General features: G+C 53.8%; 7 protein-coding genes across 7 annotated transcripts; 4 read left to right on the top strand and 3 right to left on the bottom strand.

Moving 5' to 3' along the window:
• Nucleotides 1-3,717: 3,717 nt before the first annotated feature.
• Nucleotides 3,718-5,018, top strand: LOZ57_001074 (uncharacterized protein; the record flags this gene model as incomplete). The annotated part of the gene is made up of 2 exons (XM_049250167.1): nucleotides 3,718-3,725; nucleotides 3,794-5,018. 2 exons carry the CDS (start codon nucleotides 3,718-3,720, stop codon nucleotides 5,016-5,018), a joined length of 1,233 nt encoding a protein of 410 aa, XP_049110527.1.
• A 777-nt stretch (nucleotides 5,019-5,795) lies between these two features.
• LOZ57_001073 (uncharacterized protein) lies at nucleotides 5,796-9,105 on the top strand (the record flags this gene model as incomplete). The annotated part of the gene is made up of 2 exons (XM_049250166.1): nucleotides 5,796-8,706; nucleotides 8,756-9,105. The coding sequence occupies 2 exons, from the start codon at nucleotides 5,796-5,798 to the stop codon at nucleotides 9,103-9,105; spliced, it is 3,261 nt and encodes a 1,086-aa protein (XP_049110526.1).
• Nucleotides 9,106-10,144: 1,039 nt separating this feature from the next.
• On the top strand, nucleotides 10,145-11,917 carry LOZ57_001072 (uncharacterized protein; the record flags this gene model as incomplete). Its single annotated transcript, XM_049250165.1, has 1 exon — nucleotides 10,145-11,917. The coding sequence occupies one exon, from the start codon at nucleotides 10,145-10,147 to the stop codon at nucleotides 11,915-11,917; it is 1,773 nt and encodes a 590-aa protein (XP_049110525.1).
• Nucleotides 11,918-12,145: 228 nt separating this feature from the next.
• cdc16 lies at nucleotides 12,146-13,624 on the bottom strand (the record flags this gene model as incomplete). Its single annotated transcript, XM_049250164.1, has 3 exons — nucleotides 12,146-12,269; nucleotides 12,338-13,101; nucleotides 13,157-13,624. The coding sequence occupies 3 exons, from the start codon at nucleotides 13,622-13,624 to the stop codon at nucleotides 12,146-12,148; spliced, it is 1,356 nt and encodes a 451-aa protein (XP_049110524.1).
• Nucleotides 13,625-14,021: 397 nt separating this feature from the next.
• LOZ57_001070 (uncharacterized protein) lies at nucleotides 14,022-15,013 on the bottom strand (the record flags this gene model as incomplete). The annotated part of the gene is made up of 3 exons (XM_049250163.1): nucleotides 14,022-14,443; nucleotides 14,499-14,955; nucleotides 15,011-15,013. 3 exons carry the CDS (start codon nucleotides 15,011-15,013, stop codon nucleotides 14,022-14,024), a joined length of 882 nt encoding a protein of 293 aa, XP_049110523.1.
• Nucleotides 15,014-15,552: 539 nt separating this feature from the next.
• LOZ57_001069 (uncharacterized protein) lies at nucleotides 15,553-18,117 on the top strand (the record flags this gene model as incomplete). Its single annotated transcript, XM_049250162.1, has 2 exons — nucleotides 15,553-16,268; nucleotides 16,323-18,117. The coding sequence occupies 2 exons, from the start codon at nucleotides 15,553-15,555 to the stop codon at nucleotides 18,115-18,117; spliced, it is 2,511 nt and encodes an 836-aa protein (XP_049110522.1).
• Nucleotides 18,118-19,244: 1,127 nt separating this feature from the next.
• On the bottom strand, nucleotides 19,245-20,000 carry LOZ57_001068 (uncharacterized protein; the record flags this gene model as incomplete). The annotated part of the gene is made up of 1 exon (XM_049250161.1): nucleotides 19,245-20,000. The coding sequence occupies one exon, from the start codon at nucleotides 19,998-20,000 to the stop codon at nucleotides 19,245-19,247; it is 756 nt and encodes a 251-aa protein (XP_049110521.1).
• Nucleotides 20,001-21,294: the final 1,294 nt, after the last annotated feature.

Here is a 21,294-nt window from a genome sequence, read left to right as displayed (position 1 = left end):
TGTCTGTTCTGTTCTGCATCGGGCTGCGCCGCCCTGGCCCTTCTGGAAATCCCGCGCCCTCCTGCTCCTCTCGTGCGTGCGCCGGGCCCCTTGACCGCCCGCAGAAAGGGACACGAGCTGCTTTTTTTTGCTCTGCCGTTTCACCCGGCTGAAGGAGGCCCCAGCCTTGTTTGTTCGTTTTGTTCGCGCGCCGCGGGCGCAAAGCAAAGCAAAGCAAAGAAACGGCCAGACGCGACTCCCCCACGCCCTGACCCGAACAGCAAGCGAACCCTGGCCCTGCGCCCTGGGTAGTCCCCCCGTCGGAGCACGGTACGATGGCTTCCGAAGCCTGCCTGGCAACCAAGTGTACATAAAAGGCCGGCCCAGCTCAGCTGCATGATGATGCCGTTCTGCAGCCGGCTTAATTTAGCTGCACACACGGCCGGCGAGAACCGAGGCTGGCGGGCCTTCTAGAACTCCGGCCGCCCGTTGCCTGGCGCGCGCGCGCGTCTGTCTGGAATTTGGATGCCTGGAGGGGAGTCCTTCCGCCAGGATGATGATAAAATAATAATAATAATAACAATATACCCATCAACAACACGCTTCCCCTATCCTTCGCCCCAGGATCTATACACGGCCCAACCCCGAGCTGGGCGGCTTTGCACGGGGGGGGCGCAGTCGTCCTGGCGCATCTGGCGGGCGTGTGGATGCTCTTCCCCCTCCCCGCCTTCTGCCCGGCGTGCCTGCTTTGGGGTCGCTACATATCGCTCCCTGCCTGCTCCCGCTGCCCGCTGTGCACGGTACGCCGTCTGTCTCGCTCTCTCTCTCTCTCTCTCTCTCTTTTTCTCCTCTGCCCGACGCCTTGCATGATAGGGCGCACACATTATACATGCATAACTATTCTCCAGTTTGTATGCATGTACTCCGTACCTACATGCTGTTTCTGACCCCTCACTCATTGCTGCGTGTCTCTCAAGAGCCCGCGCGCACGCGTGACCGGGCACCATGCCTGCTGCTGTCCTGCGGCCTCAATTTCCCCCCCCCCCCGCGACGATCTCAGCAAAGTCTCGCGTGTTGGGCTCGCAGAGACGGCTCTCGACTCTGCTCGCGTCGCCCGTGATTGGTGCCGCCGCCCATCCTCCAGGCTGTTGTGACGTCACCGCTGCCGTGCGTCTGCTTCCCTCGCTCCCCTTCTCCTTCCTCTTCCTTTCCTTTCTCCTGATCCCCCGCCTAATCTACTTTTTTCCCTATTCCTTCTCTATCTCCTCCGTTGATCAATGCTATCTGTCCTGCGCGCAATAATAGGCATCTCTCTCTCGCGCCGTCTCGACCAGCAATTTCCTCCTGCCAGCCAGCATCATCGCAATGTCTTGGCGCAACCTCGCCCGCCCGCCATCACTGGTCAATAATAATACTTAATGACCTCAATATTGCCTCGAAGGTCTCGTCGGTGGGGGCTTCGGGTTGGTCACCAAAAAACTTTTTTTGTTCACCGATGCTGCATTATTATTCCTGTGCCGTGTACTCCCCTGCCCTGTCCTGCCAATCGCGAGCTCGCTTGCCATCGCGACTGGGGGCTCTCAAACGCCCGAATTGAGTTGCGGGAGCCGTTAGTTCTTGCTGTTCATTTACCTGACATCAGCTCTTCGCCGTAGCGTGGCCCTCTGTCCTTGTTTTTTGACATTTTTTAGCTTCGTTTGCTAGCGAACACCCCCCCAGGGCCAGGCCTGGGAAAAAAAAATTTGCCAAAAATCTGTTTTATTTTTTTCGGCCAAATTCTGGGCTAACGCTTTGCCCTGCTACGCTTCTTTTTTTTTTTTTTTTTGGGTCCTTGTCTTAGCCGCGATAGGCAGCGCCCCGGTGATGTAATTGCAGACCCCCGAGGTGAAGAGCCTTTTTGGGCAGGCTGGCATGAGAACACAACGCCGGGCCAGTTTGGTATTATTGGCCCTCCCGCCTTTTTGCGCCTGGTGTGCCCTGCCAGAAAATACATACTTCTCATGGAAGGCGCCCAAATTGGGCTGTTTGGCCTCTCCGTTTGTCAAAGTGACCAAGGCGTCAAAGAAGATAAGGCAGGCGTCGTACAGAGTCCTAGCCGAGAGCGCCTGTGCCGCGATGCTCGCTGATGGCTTCCTATCGCCTGACCCATGACAAATACAGCTGATGATTAGATTGCAGAACGGTCCTACATTCTCTCGACGCTCAACCATGGCACTGAGGCCGGTGATGTGGCATTTTTCCCCTCTTGTCAGACCACTTCCGGATATTCCGATCGTGGAAGATAAGAAGAGGGGAAAAAAGGGGGGGGGGGGGAGTTCGATTACCGGCATGGGAAATGTGCATCAAGCTGTGCTTGAGCCTCATCCCGATCGTTCCATTGGGCTGAAGCAACTTACCCACATTGTCCGCGTGGCTTGTTGCCCGCCTCAATTCAAACGGGGCAGGGAAAGGGCATTTGGCCGCCTGTCCTTTGTACTCCGATGCAGTTCGCGTGTTCCCCGTCCACCAGGCCTCTGCTGTGTGATATTGCTCCTTTAAGATCGTCTTGCCGAGCTGAGGACAGGTATGTACATACATGCAAGTTTATCTCCGGCAAACCCCCTTTTTGGGTCGTGGGCGTTGCGTGCCTGCGATGAGAGAGATCGACGAAGAGGGGAAAAGCAACTCCCAAAAATAGTTAATACTGCAAATCATTTTTTTTCTTCCGCGGATATGTGGCTGTGGTCGGGTTTATAGGTCCGTTCCTGAAAAACGTGTTGAACACTGCTTGTTGACCTTGCGGCGGTCGCTTCGTCGGCCGCGGGCCACTGGCTTTGCGACACGTCCTTGATACATACTCGCTGCCTTCTCTGGCACTGAGGAGGCTGAAGGTGGGTTTGGTTTGTATGTCTCAGGACTTGACTTTTCTATGCGCTTTTCAGTTTGGAAAATATCTCGTAACAGGCGCTGTAGTTAGTTGACTATAGTGGTGGCTGCCCTTTATCCATAGCGCCAGTTTCAATAGTTAATCAGGGCGCCTTCTCTAGCTATTCGACGCAGATCACTCAATATCAGAATATTGAATACTCATCAATGGCGAGATCTTCGTCCCCGACGAGCACATAGAGGAGAAACAAAGTTCGTCCATTCCAGCAAGCAGCGACACGACCGCGGTCGCAAAACACCGCTCACCGCTTCCACTGCCAACGATGCCCATACCAACCCGCTCAGCGTCCCTCCGCGACCCCCAGCCAGCCCAAAAGAAAAAGCAAACGGCCGTGGTACGATGTCGCAGTTTCATTTTACTCAAATGCCGCTTTCCGATGTGATACTGACCGACCAGCTAGCCAAAACACACACAGACAACATCTGGCAACCGACCACCGCCGACCTCTACCACCACAACCGCCGCAACCGCAGCAGCCACCAGACACTCCCGCACCTCCTCCTCCGTATCATCGTCGACGCCCACAACGACGACGACTGCAATAACAGCAACGACAACCGCCGCAAGACCACCGCCTCCCACCAGCCATGCCCACACCGCCTCCTCCGCGTCCGTGTCCGGCGGAACCGCGCCCGCGCCGTCGCGTAAAAGTTTCCTGCCCCAGAGACACCTGACCTCTCGCCGATCGCCAGAGAGAACCGTGCCCGTTACGCCGCTGCTGCCGCCGCCGCCGCCCAAGGCCCAGGTGGCTCCAGACATAGCACCGACGACGGCGACGACGACGACGACGCTGCTACCGCCGCCCGCGAGGGATGCGTCCGTGGTACGCCCGAATAATACCTCGCCGTCGCGTCGTCGTCGTGATAGTCCGAGGTCGTCGCCTGCTAGGCGGGGTACGCTTGGCGGTGCTGGTGCTGGTGCTGGTGCAGCTGTAAAGGCGCAATCGGTTGCGTCGAATGAGGGCAGTAGAAGCCTAGCACACCAGCAGCAGCAGGCCTCGTCTACGGAGCGGTCGAATACTGGGCAAGCTAGAGCCGCGGCAGCAGCGGCGACGCAGGTGCCGCCTGCGACGAGGTTGGATAGGTCAGCCTCGTTGCGACAGACGGCGCCAGCGAGAGTCGCGTCGACGGCGGCGCGGCATACCAGGAATCGAAGCCAGGTACTCGTAGGAACGGGACAACAAGCCGGTGGTGGTGGTGGTGCTGCAAAAAATGCGCCTGCGGAGAGTGCGTCGAGAGCGGCGAAGCCCTCGTTTAATATGTACCAGCAGCACTATAGTCCGAAGAAGTCGGCGCCAAAGGCTGCCGTGGGCAGTGTGTCTACGGTTGCTGCTGGGGATAGTAATGTAATGCAGGCGCTGCCTCCGCATATCCCTCCTTTGCAGGTGGAGCTGTTGCAGCTGCTACTGTTACACGCTGAGGGTCTACAGGCGAAGCGCAAATGGGAGGCCAGTATGGATGCGAAGTGTCGCGAGCTACATAGCTCCGTGGTGAAGACGTATCAATCGGTGCTGGCGACTGAGCGGGCTGTACAGCGGGACCGCAACGTCGCGGCGCTTGAGCAGTTTGCGGCGGATGTTCAGGCGTGCAATGGCCGGTATGATTTTGCGACGCAGATCCAGATGCTCTCAAGGGTCATCCAGGAGGTTTCTGATTTGACGCAGTCGCGAGATGGGAGGTATAATGTTGTCATCCAGGAGTTCGAGGAGTGGTCGGCGCATGTGAAGGAGGTTAAACAAAACAGGACGCAGAGGAATGGGGGGTTGCAGTTCATTGACCCCCTTCGCGACGGGTGGAGGAATGATGTGGCTGCTTTATCGGCGAAGCTTGAGCTGTGTTCGCGAGAACTGGACTGCGTTGAGATACGGACGGCGACGACGACGCAAGGTGACGATCGCTCTGGCTACCATGCCTCTGCACTTGCAAGGGCTGTTACGGGGCATAGGGAGCTGATCCGGTCGATGATTGATGAGTTGGATGTCATCGCGAAGATCGAGAGTGAAGTGACCATGATGGAGAGATCATGGGTGACGAGAACCGTTGATTCTTTGAGAATTGATATCGCTCCTGGTCAGGATGGTGATATGAGAATACCGGCGTGGAAGAAGACGTGATCAATGGCGAGAAAGTGACCTATAACTACTTCCGCTTTCGGGGGTTTAAGTATAGATGTAATGGGTTGACGTCCACCAGTTACTCCGTACAGTAGTAGTAATCAAAATGCAGTGCGTGGGAGCATCCAAAGTCTCGGCAAGTCTAGAATATCGAATCGCCAAATGATATCATCTCAGCCCCCCGTCGCCAAGCCTCACACGTGCCGGCGAAGTGGAGGCAAGCAAAGCGGGATTCAAAAGCAACAATCAGCAACCTCCCCAACGTCCATCATTCATCGCTGCCTGACTCGCGAGAGACACGTTTCCCATCGAGCTAACTACAGCTAAGACTTGTTTGGCGCAGATCCCCCCCGGAGCATCGCTGACCTTGCATCCCGACGCGAAACCCTATCTGGTTGTATGCTACAGTGAATTTACTAGGGGGCGGAAAGTTGGGCCTGCTGCAGAAGGATTGAGGGGAGGATATCGAAATCAACGTTTGCGGCGGGTGAAGCGGAAGCTGTCCGGCCTTTGTTGGTTAAGAAAGAACGCAGAAACCCTCCCCCTTCAACACCCCTGCTTGCGCGCCATCGTAACCCATGTTGACCTAGGTCGACAAGCCAACTCATTCCCACTTCTCCCAAGAATTGGGCGGGACAAAGTGTCACGTCGAAGCGAGCTAACTAACTGCTGTGCTGGAATTGAGATATGTGAATCGTGAAGAACGAAACGACTATTATCCCACTTTGTTTTAATAGTTCTATTTTCTAGCTTTCTTCTGGATCAGCTTGTCAAAGGATGAAATCAAGAATCTACGACCGTCTCCTACGGCGGGAGCTCGGAGCTTCTGACCCATATGCCGGCATTCGTGGGCTATATGGTGATCGGATTTGGGTTGATGAAATGGATATTGTAAACGAGCTAGGTGGACATACGGGCTGTGTGAATGCACTGCAGTACGTTTGCGCTGTAGAAGATCCTGCAATCTGGAATATTCATGCTGATGGTGATGATAGCTGGTCTAGTTCTGGAAGTCTCCTCGCGTCGGGATCCGACGACATGCACGTAAATATCTTTTCGTACCAGCCGGAATCGTCGATATCGCCGTTTTCTCTCAATACCACTATCCACACGGGTCATACTGCGAATATTTTCTCTGTCAAGTTCATGCCACACTCAAATGACCGGACATTGGTTTCTTGTGCCGGTGATTCGGAGGTTCGGGTCTTTGATATCGAATATTCAAACCGCTCCGCCAGCTCTGCCGCTGAGTCTGCGAGAAGTCGACGGTTCAATAATTTTTTCAATGGGATGTGGTATTTGACTGATAAGAATACAAATTGCAGGGTCTATAAATCTCATGCAGATCGTGTGAAACGCATAGTCACTGAATCGTCACCCCACTTGTTTCTTACGTGCTCTGAAGATGGAGAGGTTCGGCAATGGGATTTGCGTCAGCCCTCTTCTGCGTATCCCTCTCCAAGGGGTGGCCAAGGATTCATGGCTTATAGACCAGGCTTACACCACGATGACTCCAATGTTCCACCACCTTTGATTTCGTATAAGAAGCATCATATCGACCTAAATACCATGTCCTGTGCCGCCAGTCAACCCCATTACATTGCTCTCGGTGGGGCTCATCTTCACTGCTTTTTACATGACCGACGGATGATGGGTAGAGATCTAATGGACGAGAAAGGACAAACGGGAAGTCCATCCAGTCTTTCTGATCAGGATGACGAAACGATGGGGAAAGCAACCCGTTGTGTTAGACGATTTGCTCCCAATGGCCAGAAGGCAATGAGAAAACGGGACAGTGGACATATCACCGCTTGTAAGATCAGCAACGCAAATCCGAATGAAATGGTAGTGAGTTGGTCCGGTGACCATATCTACAATTTTGATCTTATCCGAAGCTCTGACGCCAGAGATGGAGAACAAAAGGAGAAAACTCAGATAGGAGGCTCGGGGTCTGGAAGAGCCAAGATGGATAAGAATCGAAAGCGGAAACGTGGCAAGGCAACATCCGCAGCTTCGGCCGCTAGCGCCACCAGACGTCAATCTAGACGCACATCTGAGGATGGACATGTTGAAGAAATGTCGCTTCGCGTTAGGTACGGGAACGGTGGGTCCGAAGATATTCCACTCGACTCCCTGGCTGATGTCAGAGCGAGTGACGTTCCAGGAGATGTCCTGGAGAGAGCGAGGGAATCCGTTTTGAATGAAGCGCAGAAACTCAGTCTTCGTATTGCAAAAGGTCTCGTTGAAATTCGGAAGCTGTTGTTTTCCGTTGAGCGAACCCTTAGAGAGGCGGCAGAAACTCAACCTCTTTCTGGGCCCACACCTTACACAACATCCTTTACGTCAGTGCTTGGGTATGCTGCGAATTATCTACCAGAAATGGACGAAGTGATTAGGACATGGAGATATCCACTCAGTCCGTCCCATGATGACGTTCTTTTCCAGCAGGCGTTACGCAGGAACCGCGAAACTTCCAGAAGATTTGTCCAAGCCTCGGGAACTCTTGCTAGGGTCCTTGGAGGCCGGTTGAACACTGCATCAGGCGGTGAAAGCCCACATCTTTCGTTGTTCAGGCAAATCGTTCCTGCTCCGACAGAAGACGGAATGATTGACCCATCCTCACGCTTTGGCTACGACTTTCTGAAAGGAATATTGCTATGGCTCGAAGGAGGTAGACCGGCACTTCTAGATGGTTTCAAACGACATGGTGTTCGTCGTCGTGATATTGGCAGATTTCCCTTGCTGGATTCGGCTGACGATAGCGCCATAGAGGAGACGCTAATTCCTTATTTTCGAGAGCTGGCAGGTACTGAGCCCGTAGTGAACGTTGACGCATCAGTATTTGAGCATGATGGCAGACGGGTATTATTTCAATCCCAAGCTGATGCAGTTGAAGCCTTTGCCAAAGCTATTAGAATTCCACTGGAAGATCTTGGAGACTCCGCTGCTGTTCATGAAACCGAAGACGGGAGTGCTACTGAGAGTCAAGGGATCCGCGCATTGGACAAAAATGCCGCTATCAGGTTCTGGGGTCTGAAAGTTGGCAGGGGCATCTTAATGGAAGTGGGAGAAGGTGTGAATTTTGAGTTCACTAACCGTGCTTTTGGTGGGTTGCGAACTGTTATTGAAGACGATGAGGATGAGGACGATGGGAGAGAGAGAATACAAGAAGATATAAATCCAGATGAAGAGGAGGAGCCAATTTCGGAGATTAGGCTCGTTCGACGCCGGTCTTCTTCTCTTGAAGCACGACGCAATACTGGAGAATATCATTCAACTCACAGTCCGGCGCTTGAGCCGACCGGACACTCGAATGCTAGAGTCGATGCTGATACAAGTGATGAAGATGAGGACTATGACCATTCTGATACTGATTCTGAAGGTTCTGACAACGATGACGAGGGAGATCATGATGCTGATTCCTCAGATGACGAGCACGTCTTCGTAAATCACCCTACGGCTCGCCAGCGACGTGAAGTAGAAACTCGTGTGCCGTGCTCCTCACATATAAATGTCTACCGAGGGCATTGCAATGTAAAAACAGTGAAGGATGTTAACTTTTTCGGCTTGAATGATGAATATGTGGTGTCTGGTAGCGATTGTGGAAATGTGTTTATCTGGGATAGGAAAACGTCCGACCTAGTCAATATTCTCACCGGAGACAGCGAAGTTGTGAACGTTGTACAAGGTAGGAAACGTTACATCCGCGGCATAGATGTCGTTGCTAATGAAACCAGGCCACCCATATGAGCCCACCCTCGCCGTTTCCGGCATCGACCATACCATCAAAATCTTCTCCCCGGATGCCCGAGCGCAGCATGATGCCAAAGTTGGCATCAATATTGCTGATCCAGATGCTCAAGCTAATATCGTTTCTGGAAACACCCCTGGAGGCAATCGCACCGAACGCAACACACTTGGTCTCCGGAGCCGAAGACGGATGCAAGACAGTTACCAGATCATGAGCGAAAATGACGTAAATCGTCAGGGGGGAATGAACGAAGCTTTCATCACGGTACGTCTGCTAAATCTTTTGGCCACTTCCAGAACAGAAGTATCGTTCTCTGAATGGGCCTCGTGGTTTTGACGACGATCTCGGGCGCCCGTCAATCTGTACTTCCGGCTCTATTCTGTTCTACACTCTTGGGATCCTGGTACTCACGGTCTTGGAACTATATAGAGAAGCATGCTAGCCCGTTTAGCCGCGTCCCTGAGAGAACGACAAGGCATTAGGATTGGGTATACCGGAGGGCAGGCGGGTGCGGGAGAGGCCTTTATATTTGACGAGAACTGTGCTGTGAGTTTCCTGGACTCTTCCGCTTGTACCATGCAGCCACTAATCCATTCTTGCAGACGATGTAACAGTTTTGTCCAAGAACCCTGGTTTTGACCCAACCCTGCATTTGGAATCATCGATGATGGATCTCGATGTCAGACAGCCGTTTCTTGATTATCTCTCTAGCGTTTTCCTCTGCAGCCTCGTCTTCGGGGTTCTATCTATTTCCTGTTTCACTCATACTAAAGACGATTTCTCAGTGTGCGTTTGAAGCCTCTCTCGTTTATTATTAGGATAGCCTGTTGAGCATGTTCTCCATGCCGGCCACAGCAGATCCCTTTGATGCTTGCAACCATGGTAAGATGCAAATTGAATGAACGACAAATACTAGATATTTTGCGGGCTCCATGTGCTCTACCAGAACCGCTCTGAAGCTCTGCCAGAGGTGGGCAACCCCAGTAGGCCCTCCAGTGTTGGTCGCACCGTCCGACCTTGCCGCCGCCGCCCCTGATCCGGTGAGATCACGTGACGTGTACGACGGCAAAATGTTTCGGGCGGCGACAGATCCCCGCCTGCGGAGCGCCCGTCGCCTGATGTTGCCTGCGGTGAGTGCCAGCGGTGAGTTGGACGCCTTTTCAAAACCGCCGCTCGCTGGCATTTTTGTCCTTCTTTCTCTCGCTCTTTTGTTTTTAGTCTGGCATGCTATACCGAGTTTCTCTCCTGATCTATGTATAGACAAAGACCGGTTTAACACAGTTTAACTTTACCCTTTGAGGTGTCTGCTATTAGTTACCTTTTTAGGCCTTCGCATCCAGACTCCTACAGCGAAGCAGACGGAGCCCCCCTAGCCATGGCTTCAAACATTGCGGCCTACGACCCACACCTTCTCTCCCATCGAGAGAGAGTCGTAGCTCTGCTTCGGACTGACACACACAATCCGCTGCTTCACCTGGAACTTGGGAAGGTTCATGTTCGACTGGGGTTCCCAGATCTTGCTGCTGCCGACGCATATCGTGCCTTGACTCTGTTTGAGCATGTGCTTGATCCGCACAGTGAGTACGTTGCTAGGAAACGGATCCAGAGTGCCTTGACGAGGCAAAAGAATATTATGCTTGCACTAGGCCGGGGTGATTCAAGTGACAATGATTCTGCTGCTCTTGAAGATGATGCCTTTGAAGACTCATCATGGGCTGATTACAAGGAGAATATTGGTGATGTTTATATCTTGCTTGTTGAAGGCCTCGTGCTGAGTGGATGCATGAAGGACGCTTTTGAATTTTGTATGCAGGGCATAAAGCTCCCGCACGGGGATGAGAGAGAGACAAGGAACGAAATCCTGGAGAAATTCTTGTCCGCTATCAAACGCTCCCATATGGATGCGAAGTCTAGAGCCCAAGAGGGGGGCTCTAGCTACCAATTTGATGCCGCGGACTTGCGAGTTCAAGGATACGCGCGAAGGGTGGTGTATCCATGGAACACTCATGAGCCGGATCGAAGATCCCCGGAGATAGTGGATTTACTAAATGCCCGGCTGCAAGATGTAGCACCAAAGTGCGAAGTCAGATCCGTGGGGCTGCCAGCGCTACACGGTTTAAAACCTACCACCAATCACCAAAATGGGCATGATCAGGCGAAGGAAGTTTCTATTCAGTTGGGCTTGTTTGCGAAAGAAGACATCGCCGCAGGAGAAGTGGTACTCCATGAGTCGTCTATGCTAACAGCAACAAATCGTCTGCATGACGACCTATGTGATGCGTGCAATTCTCGGTTGCCTCAACTTGATTCCTCAGAACCACCATTCGCATGTGAGGACTGCGAAGACACCGTCTTCTGTAGTGAAAGTTGCTACGACATTGCCTACGACACATATCACCGTGCTATCTGTGGAGAGGAGGGTCTAGAGTCCATTGGAAAGGATATTCCTGACCCCAAAGATAAAGCAGATTATCTTTATCTTTTGCTACTTGCTCGTTCGATGGCCATGGCACAAACACAAGGTGTCCATCCTCTTGATCTTCCGGAGGTAAAATATATCTGGGGTGACTTCCACACCATTGAAGATAACCCATGCACGCAACTATTGTCCGTGAGCCTTCAAAGCTCAATTACCCTAACTCCACAGCCACCTTCAGCGACACTGCCTTTTTCATTCCAATTAAACATCCTCCAACCCATGCGAATTGTTGAGGAAATGGGGCTTGATCCATTTGATTCCCTCGCGACGTTTGATACATGGATTTACAACACTCTTTATGCTAAATTTCGTGGTACAGCATCTGGGCGCTTGTCGACCTGGGATGGTGGGCCAGAGGTGTGTGCAGTCCACCCGCTCTGGTGTCTCGCAAACCACAGCTGCGACCCAAACGTACGTTGGGAGTGGGGAGGGGAAATTACTTTTAAGGCTAGAAATGAAACGGAGAGGGTGCAGTGGGGCGGCAAGCAGGAGCAGGAGGAACGGAAGGATGCTCAGGCGGGAAATATTGCAATTCGCAAGGACGAAGAGATCTTGAATCATTATTGTGACCTTGGGCTTGTGGTTAAGGAGAGGAGAGAGTGGGCTATGGGAGCGCTGGGTGGACCCTGCCAATGCTGCAGATGCACTTGGGAGGAGCTTCAGCCATAAATGCCGTTTCTTAACGATTTCTACACTAATATTATTCGGGAATTTTTGGGATAACTACACTAGACCTACTAGATCGATATAAAGACAAAGCAAAATGAATCAATGGTATGGCCATAGTTTCTTCATTATATCGTTATTCATAATTTAATATACATGAACTCGTGAGCTGCTCGTTGAATCAATTGCATCGAGTCATTCTCGGATCTTATATTTGATTAACCTCCATACCTACCTGGCATGTTGAACAAGCTCTTCATATAAATCGCCAGGAATCTTCTTCACGATAAGAACAGCAAGCCCAATGACTTCCTTCGCATCAAGCGCAGGAAAGGATCTAAGTAATTTATTGGGACTATATCGGCGAAGTTAGTAAAAATATCACGTCAGATCAAGATCCCCGCCTCAACCCTAAAAACGTACCTGGTGGTGGCTAATAACGTGTCTCGCATTCTAATCAGCTGAGCCACAATACATAAGATGTTTAAATGTGGCCCATACGCAAAGAGAAAGTCCCACAGATGCAAGACTTCTGGGAGCGGGGGCGTGCAGGCGCATAGTGTCAGCACGGATGGGAAGGCATATAGTTCAGCATACATGCCCTTGCTAAAGAGGTGCGTTGCTAATTTTGGTTCGACTATCTCGAGACACTTGTCTACGAGCTTTACGCCCTTGTGCACACCATCCATAGCGCCGCGAACGTAGCCTGGGCATTCGCGGGTGATGAAGTGGTGGAAGAGCGCGAAGGCTTCAACTTCACTTCGAGAGGCATAGAGGAAAGGTGCGCAGAGCACATTCATGCCTTGCACATATATGGCTGGGTCAGATGTGCTCGCTTGTTGGGGTGGCTGGGGAGAGGGCCCATCCTCCGAAATCGGTGACGGGAGGGTGTTCGTGGATAATTTGCTCGAATGTCGAGCATTATGGGAAGGGGTAGAAGATCGCGATTTGCTCGCGCCTTTTTTGGAGTCGTTGATCTTCCACGCTACAGCGTTCAGAAGTCTTATCAGACTAGCCTCTGTAACGCGTCTTTTAAATAATGGGTCCGTAGCAAGTGTACGAAAGGTGTCATTGCGAATTTTGGCGTATGCGGGGGATCGACCGCGGTGAACGAGGGAAAGGTATTCATCGGTGGGAAGCGGAGGAATGTTGAGGAGAGTTAGCCATACGTATATTCGAAGGGGAGACTAGAAAATAGGTTAGTTTTGCTGAGCACAAATGTAGGGAAAGTCCCACACGTACCATGCCATCGCCATCCGCATCAACCCTATTGGATAGTATAAGGTATCTCAGTTCCCCTAGTCCAGCTGCAAGGTCGCTCGACGGAGGGCCGTCCCTCAGCAACAACTCAAGTCCAGATCTTCTCCCAGGAAATCCCATTGAACCAGATTTCCTGCTTGACGGCCGGGGTTTCGAAGCCAGAGACCGAATTGCCGTGGGGCTCGTAACATCACTATTTGAGCGGTGACGGCCGTGTGAAGGAGTGGACGGTGCCGGCGTATGGATCTGGCTGCTGCTGTCGGGGTCAGTTTTGTCGCGAACGCTTATCGGGTCGCGGCGGGGAAGCTGCCGGGCTGGAGTCGATACTGGCGGAGGCTTTGTTGACAAATTCTGATGCGATTGGAAGCGTCGCAGAGTGCGTGCTTGCGGCTGCGCAGGCACATTTGGCAGCGCTGGGAAATGGAACTGGGCTTGAGATTTGGATGCCATCGCTGCTGCTGGTGGATAAGGGGCGGGGAGGGGGGGTTGGTAGGCGGCTGGGTTTTCTTCCCTAGGATTTGCAATCAGACTCGCGTGCGGCCGCCGGCCCTAAACGAATGAACAAAGCTAAACAGCCCTGGTAAATCGGCAGCGTGCCATCGACGGAGGTCTGTTTACATGCAAACCGATGGCTGGACCGCACGAAGAGTCGGTCACGTGAAGTGGCGGGATTGACGGAGCTTATTCGATAGCTTCAAAGCCCGCCGGTCACAGCAAGGGAGAAGGCTGGGAACAATGCTAGAGTCTTACAGGCTGAAGATTCTCTTTATCATGAGCTTGAAATTCACCCAATTAGAAGCTCTATAGACACACTCTAAAACTCCTACAGCCCAATCCCCTCAAGTAGCTATACATTGACTAAAGAATTCTTTGTCGCCTGGCCTGATCCGGCTATGTTTGAGACAAAGTCCCGATACCGAAAAACCTCGCCGCGGTTTCTAGGTGTGCTAAGACCGGCTTGCCTTGCTCCTTTCGATCCAAAGGCCCGTCTACCAGTGAATCCAAAAACAACTTCGTCGATCTCCCTGTCCGTCAGCCTTCTTTCATCGCCTTCCGGGGCAGTGTGAAGCAAGGCGTCTCGGAGCTCAGCAAAATCAATCTGGCCGCTATCATCTTCGTCAAATGCAGCGAAGGCATTGAGAAGCTCTTGGGGATCCGATAAAGGGACTACCAGAGACGCAATTGTGTTTAGGTAGGTAGGCAAATTGATAGTTTGAGACGACCCAGGCGGGAAATATGCATCTGTTGCTGAGGGCGACGAATCTTGACCTGCCAGAAAGGGTTAGCTGACTCTTCATATGTCTCGTATTGCATTTGAACATACCTAAATTATTTAGAATATTCTTTATGTCTCCTTTGTTTACTTGACCGTCGTTGTCCCGATCAAGGACTTGAAATGCTTCGCGCATTTCTCGCACCTGTGCAGGCGGTAACCTGGAAAATAATTCATTATTCACTTTCTGACTCTCCCGTGTTTTGGGACTCATTCGCGCCGTGTGGGCAGTGGCTCCCCGTGTTGGCGAGGGCGAGAATTCCCTAAACCTTGTTGTGACTGGAAGTCCAGCATCGCCGGCAAAGATATCGTCATCTTCGGCCACATGCAGCTGGTTCGGTTTACTGGGGGACTGGGAAGGGGTGGCCGGCTTGCTGGCGGGACTTCCGGGTGCATTTGCGCGGACCGCATTCGGCGAGATGACTGTAGATTGCCGTCGAAATGGAGAGGTCCTTGGTGAGCCGAAAGAAAGAGGAGACGGTTTATATGGCGTGGTATTGGGTGTCACCTAGCAGGGCTCAGCATTAGTTCGTCTTTGTCTCGGATAGGTGAAGATGTCGGACCATATTTGCTAAATAGAACAACTCTGTAAGTAGTTTATTCAAAATCGCGGGTGTATATATATATAATTTCGGAGTTCTTCTGCATCTGCTCGGCCAGCGCGCTTTATCGATTGTTGAAGGGTCAGCAGGGCTACAATTACCGCATCCGGCAAAATAAAAACATACGGATTCTAATTAATCCGAACCGTTCCCCGCAGTTTGGAGGAACAATATTCCGGTCTGGAAGCGGAGAGCGCCTCCGTGTGGCCCGTGCACGGCGCCGCCCAAGCAGACCAAAGAACAGGGACAGGGATCCGACGATGCGACGGAAGATGTGATGGAAGAGTTTTCTAGCATTGACACACGGGCTGGCTTGAAGATTTGGCGTGTTTGATTCTCCAATTGCTCAGTTCATGCTCGCACGTCTTTCTGACAGGTCAGTGCCCTCAGTTGGCCGCCGTAGACAGGCGCAAGACCACGGGTTGCCTGCTGGAGGAAGTTGAGTACCTTACTGACGAGACCTTACTCTGGACGATAGCTATCATTGCTGAATACCCATCACAATGTCGACCACGCTGGCGCATCGACCGTCGCTGAGCGGTTCCGTTCGTGACAAACGCCGATCGGTTTCGTCGTTCCCTGCTTCGATCACGTCCTCAAGCGCCCATTCTGATGCCCACGGAAAAGTACGCTCGAATACGTCCCACGAGAGAAGATCGCCTGCCAGTTCACAGGTATCTACGAGACCGCACTCCGTGTTATCGTATGGGAGCTTTGAGAAGGGGAAACGGCGGTACCGGTCGCAATACCCGGCGGACTCGCCCGAACTCCATGTCGAATATATCCTCGTCGCTTCGTTCCACGTAGATCGTGGGCCAATTATGGAGCATCAGTATCCTGCAGCAATTAGTGGGGATGAAAATATGTTGGCGGAGTTAATGTTGCCGGACCAAACGCATGTGCGAAGCCAAGACTGGACAATGTTTTTTCTGCACCGAGACGCCGGCCCGGAGGAAGATAATGAATCTAGAGCGGACTCTCAGGGCCAAGAAGAGAAAGATCCGAATGAGGCTAATGATGATCATGATGAGGTACAACAGGAAGGGGCCAAACAAACTTCTTCCGAAGGTGGAGAGCAAGATAATAATAATATGGAGAACAATGGCGACGACGAAGATGACGAAGATGATGATGATGAAGCAGATGGTGGCAACGATGGCCCGCCATTGATGTATGTGCTGAATTTGGTCAATACAAAGCAAGATAATACTGTAAAACGGTAAGCGATCAACTCGGATTTGCCGGTGATTGTATGTCTGACTTCATCCTAGAGGAGCGGTGGTCAAGGCCATGGCGATTTGCACCCGACATTCTTTTCTTCACATATACAAGGCAAGTTTTTGATCAATGCTTGGAAGCTAGCAATTCTAATATCAACACAGCCTTTGCTTCTACTTGCGTTAGAAGATTACTTTAAATCACCCTTTCCAGAAACCTTAGCAGCACTTTATGACTCCTTGAATGCCATGGACCTTTCCCTAATGCCACGACTTTCGTATCTCGAACGGCACATCCTACAAGCCACGGATGTGAAAGACATGTTTATCGAGAAATTCGAACGAATGGTTAAACAGCGCTTAGCAGACGAACTGACGATACACAAACTTCAAGGTGGCGACCAGGACTCCTTCTTGCCAAAGAAATACCCCCTCCCCAGAGACACCCACGAATTCGAATCTAAAATCATATACAACGACATTGCTATCCCCGTCAAAGTCCCCACAGCTCTCTCGCCGGAGACGGTTGGTGACTTCTCCTTAATCAAGTTAATACAGACCTTCTCGGGCCCGCATGCGACATCTCCCCAAGCGTTACCTCTTCATCCTCACCTAACCACCAGCGGTCCCTTCACGCATCCAATCATCGTCCTCGTCAACGCCTTACTTACGCAGAAACGCGTGATATTCCTGGGGCACAACCGTCCGTCCGGGGAGGTTGCCGAAGCGGTGTTAGCGGCGTGTGCCTTGGCGTCGGGGGGCATCCTTCGCGGGTTTACCCGCCATGCGTTCCCGTACACGGACCTGACTAAAATCGACGATCTGCTCAAGGTTCCTGGCTTCGTTGCCGGTGTCACCAACCCGGCGTTTGGCAACCACCACGAGTGGTGGGACCTGCTGTGCGATCTGCCCAGCGGCCGGATCAAAATCAGCAGCCGCATCGAGGCGGCGCCGGTCACGGAGGGCACGCAGTTCTTCCAGCATCACGCGCCGCTCAGCGCGTCGTCGATCCTGGGCGGCGGCAGCCACTCGTCCGCGGACCCCACGGGCGACAACCACTTCATGGAGGACATCATGCGCAGCATCGCGTCGCGCCACGGGGAGCGCGCGATCCGCGCGAAGTGGAGAGCGTACATCACCAAGTTCACGCGCATCTCCGCGACGTTTGAAGAAATCGTGTACGGCGCCAGCGCGCTGTCGGTGATCTCGCCGGGCGAAGAGGCGGTAGAGGTGCACTCGCCGGTGCAGGCGGCGGAGGGGGCGGCGGACGCGGCAGCGGGCCTCCGCGGGCACGGCTACGTGTGGCCGGACGACCTGACGCGGCACCGCGAGCTGGCGGCGTGGGTGAACCGCATCGAAGGGTGGCGCAACACGCGGTCGTACTACTACTTCATCCAGGACACGGCGGCGCTGTACGCGGCCAGCAAGCCGGTGCGCAGCGTGGACGTGCACCACCACCACGACCGGCTGCGCGCGCTCAAGCTCAGTCCCGCCGAGTCGGGCGCCATCTACCTGGCCTTCGCCAACGCCGTGCGCCACCACGCCGCCGTCTGCCAGCTGCTCGCCATCACCCCCGAGAGCCAGGCCGGCCTGTTCTACATCTCGCTCGGCCTCTTCCACCCGGACGCCGTCGTGCGCTCCGCCACCCTGGCGCTGCTGGAGCGCATCGCCGAGCACGAGGCCGGCCGCCATCTGTGGGCGCAGCTGAGCCGCTTCACCAAGGTTGCGTATTTCCGCATGCGGCGCGAGCGGAATGGCGAGGTCGACGGCGGTGTGTTGCTGAGGTCGGCGACGTCGCCGCTGTCGGCGCTGTCGTCGAATAGCCATGAGGTCAAGGTGCGGAGGAGCTAGGTATGACGTCGTGACGAAGGTTCTTTTATCTATTTTTGTTGCTGTGATGAGACCAAATTGATGATTTTATGTCTATCTGTTCGTCATGCTTACGCAAAGAATTTCCAGGTATCTTTTTTTTTTTCCTTTTTGGTTTCAGGACAGGCGAGAATTTCTACTGACTATACCCTTCCAGCAATTTTTTTGCTGTCATCTCTCTTATGTTAGCTGGCTATCAGGGCTGTTCTCTTCTATAACCACGGTTTCATGCTTGGCCTTCTTTTTTTTTTGTGTTTCGCCTTGGAGTGGCTAATGCTTGGGATAGCTAGTCAGTATTCAAGGAGCTGTTTTATATTGTTTTGAGTATCTTGGTATAGCAAAGATAATACTGATCTATATCTCCTTCAGCCAAACCCTTTTTTTTCTTCACCCCGGAGCAGTCGTTAGCTAAGCGAGGTAAACCCCCTGGTCCTTGAGGTGCTGCAACAAACAACTCTTCCAGGAGTTAGTACTGCAACAAGTGTAGAACCCAACAGGCGTTTCCACCGCGTTTTGTATTAGTATTATTTCTCTCTAACGATTAATTACATTAGTCTTAACATTATTATCAGGGTTTGGATACATGTAATTTTTAGAGGGGGGGCTTTTAGTACGGAGTCTGGACCTACTAACAGGTTTACTACTCCGTGCAGGCCAACCCACGCACATCGTCAAAGAACAGCGGGTTTGAGAAAAAAAAAATAGGGCATACCCCATGTATTAGTATACAACAAAAAAAAAAGATCAAACACGATGAAACCCCCAACTCCATGGCTATGGTCATAGAAGCATCCAATCAAAAGAAAAGGAAAGCAAAAGGAAGGAGAAGATCACTTGGGTGTATGTACACAAGGGGGGCCCAAGTGACGGGAAGAAACGGGGGGGCGCGCGCGTTTGGGGGGGGGGGGGGGGGGGGGGGGGGGGGGGGGGGGAGGGGGGGGGGGGGGGGGGGGGGGGGGGGGGGGGGGAGTTTAAATGACAGGGAAGAGGGAGAGAGATAGAGAAAGAAGAAGGATAATAATAATAAAAAGTGATATAAAGGAATGGATCTTTTTTGGTTTTGGAGACGAACAAAGTAATAAGACAAGACTATAGGGTAGGGATGGGTGTCACAGAAAACCTTCTAGAAACAACGTCATCAGCGCCAGGAGGGGCAGGGCGAGATAGAGCTGGGGGGACCGCGAGGCCGACACGGGCAGGGCGGCACTCTTCACGCGCTCAGAGACGAAGGCCGGGCCGCAGCCGATGTTGATCTGCTGGGCGGTGGGGAGGTAGGTCTTCGCGAGCGGCTGGTCCTTGATGGCGGCGGCGCGCGAGTAGACCTCCATGGTGGCCTGCAGGCACTTGTTGCACTCGGGGCGCGTGGAGCCGGGCAGCGGGGCGCCGAGGGCGATGTGGTAGACGAAGGTGTTGGCGACGGTGGCCTCGGAGGCGAGGGCGTCGGCCATGCAGTAGCTGCCGGTGTCGGGGTTCTTGAGGCAGGCGGCGTCGTGCACGAACTGGTAGGCGACGAAGCCGGTCTGGGCGTTGAGGGCGAGCGGGTTCTGGGCGTCGAGGTCCTTGGAGCAGACGTCCTTGGAGACGAGCTCGCGGTTGAACTGGGAGAGCAGGGCGGCGCACTTGGCGGCGTCAACGGCGCACGAGGCGTCGAGCGCGCGTGTCAGCGAGACGAAGGATTTGGCGGCGTTGAACCACGACTTGGAGGTGGCGAGCAGCAGCGAGACGGGCAAACATTCCCTGAAGGTAGTGTTGGCCAGGAAGCGGCGGAAGAAGTCCCCGCAGGACTGGGTTGCGAAGGAGTTGTTGCCAATGGTGGTATCGAAGGCGGACGGAAGCGGGCCGGCGGGCGCGGTGTTGGTGGCCATGATGATGCTGGAAGGAGCCGGCAGGCCGGACGGCGACGGGCGTAGGATGGACGGGCGCGCGGTGACGGCGGCGGTGCTGGTGGGCGCCATCAGGCCGTTGGAAGCGCTGCTGGGCGCGGCCTCGCTGGCCGGCGCGCGGTTGCGCAATAATAACGGCGTGGGCGATGGATCGGCGAGGATCGCCGGCGGATGGGCGCCAGCCAGGGCGGCTGCGCGTGCTGGACGGCCATGGGCGGCCGCAGCAGGCGGCAGAAGGCACAGTAGGAGTAGCAGAAGGGGTATTAACAGAGGTAGCGAGCGTGAAGGCGAAGAAGACGACGCAATGGTATGGTGGTGGTGGTGGTGATGTTGACGGTGACGGCGGGGGGGTCTCGCGGGCACAGGCGTGGGAAGGGCGTCGCGCGAGGCGGCCAGCAGACGGGCGGCGGACGGCATGGAAACGAGCGAACGGACGGCGAGCGAACGAGGAACTCAGACGGGCATTGCTGAGGGAGTTGGGGGCGCGCGAGGGCTGGGATGCTTCATGTCCGTTGAGCACGCACGCACAAGCACACGCACACGCACACGCCCCTGGTGGGTGGCAGGGCAGAGGCGGGTCGAAGCCGAGTAGGGGGAGAGGGAGGAGGAGAGGGAGAGGGAGAAGCGAGCGAGCGAGAGACGGAGAAGGGAGGGAGAGAGGAAGAGGGAGAGAGAAAGGGAGAGAGCGAGAGAGAGAGCGCGAGGGCTGAGATGTAACAGAGTGACTCGGCGATCTGATCGGGCGTCAGGGGCCGCCGCCGCCGCCGCCGCCGCGTGGAATCGCCAGCTGGGCGGCCACGCGAAACGAGCGCCAGAGTTAATATCAGCAGTTATGCTCTTTCAATCAATAAATAATATCTTCGCCCAGCGCATAGCCCGCCAATAGTGCAGCCTCGCCGCCACCAATATATCTCCGACCGAACCGCCATCCACGCCCACGCCCTTCCAGAACACACTGACTGTGTTTGTGTTTGTGTTTTATTCTTCCTTTCCTGCCCGTGTTGATTGTCCGCCGTGGCTTGGGGGCCCTGGCCCCCGGCCCCCGCAGAGTCGCACACGCAATATTACGCACCGCCTGCACGCTGCCAGTTCCTGTTGGGCCGCTCCCGGTCGCTTCTCGCGAACTACCGAACGAACCGTTCGTTTCACGGCGGCTGTTTGCTGCTGTCAATTACGGAGTCTTTGGTGCTTAACTTCTAGCATTCGGGTCTGGCCACGCCCGGCACGTCCAGCGACTGGTGGAGACCAAACACCAGTGTTTCAGCGCCGTCGACCG

This window comes from Ophidiomyces ophidiicola (assembly GCF_022830035.1).
Source record: "Ophidiomyces ophidiicola strain CBS 122913 chromosome Unknown scaffold_3, whole genome shotgun sequence".
In the NCBI taxonomy this organism is placed as follows: domain Eukaryota; kingdom Fungi; phylum Ascomycota; class Eurotiomycetes; order Onygenales; family Onygenaceae; genus Ophidiomyces; species Ophidiomyces ophidiicola.
The sequence above is the reverse complement of the archived record's forward strand: the minus strand, read 5'-3'. Positions and strand labels throughout refer to the sequence as shown.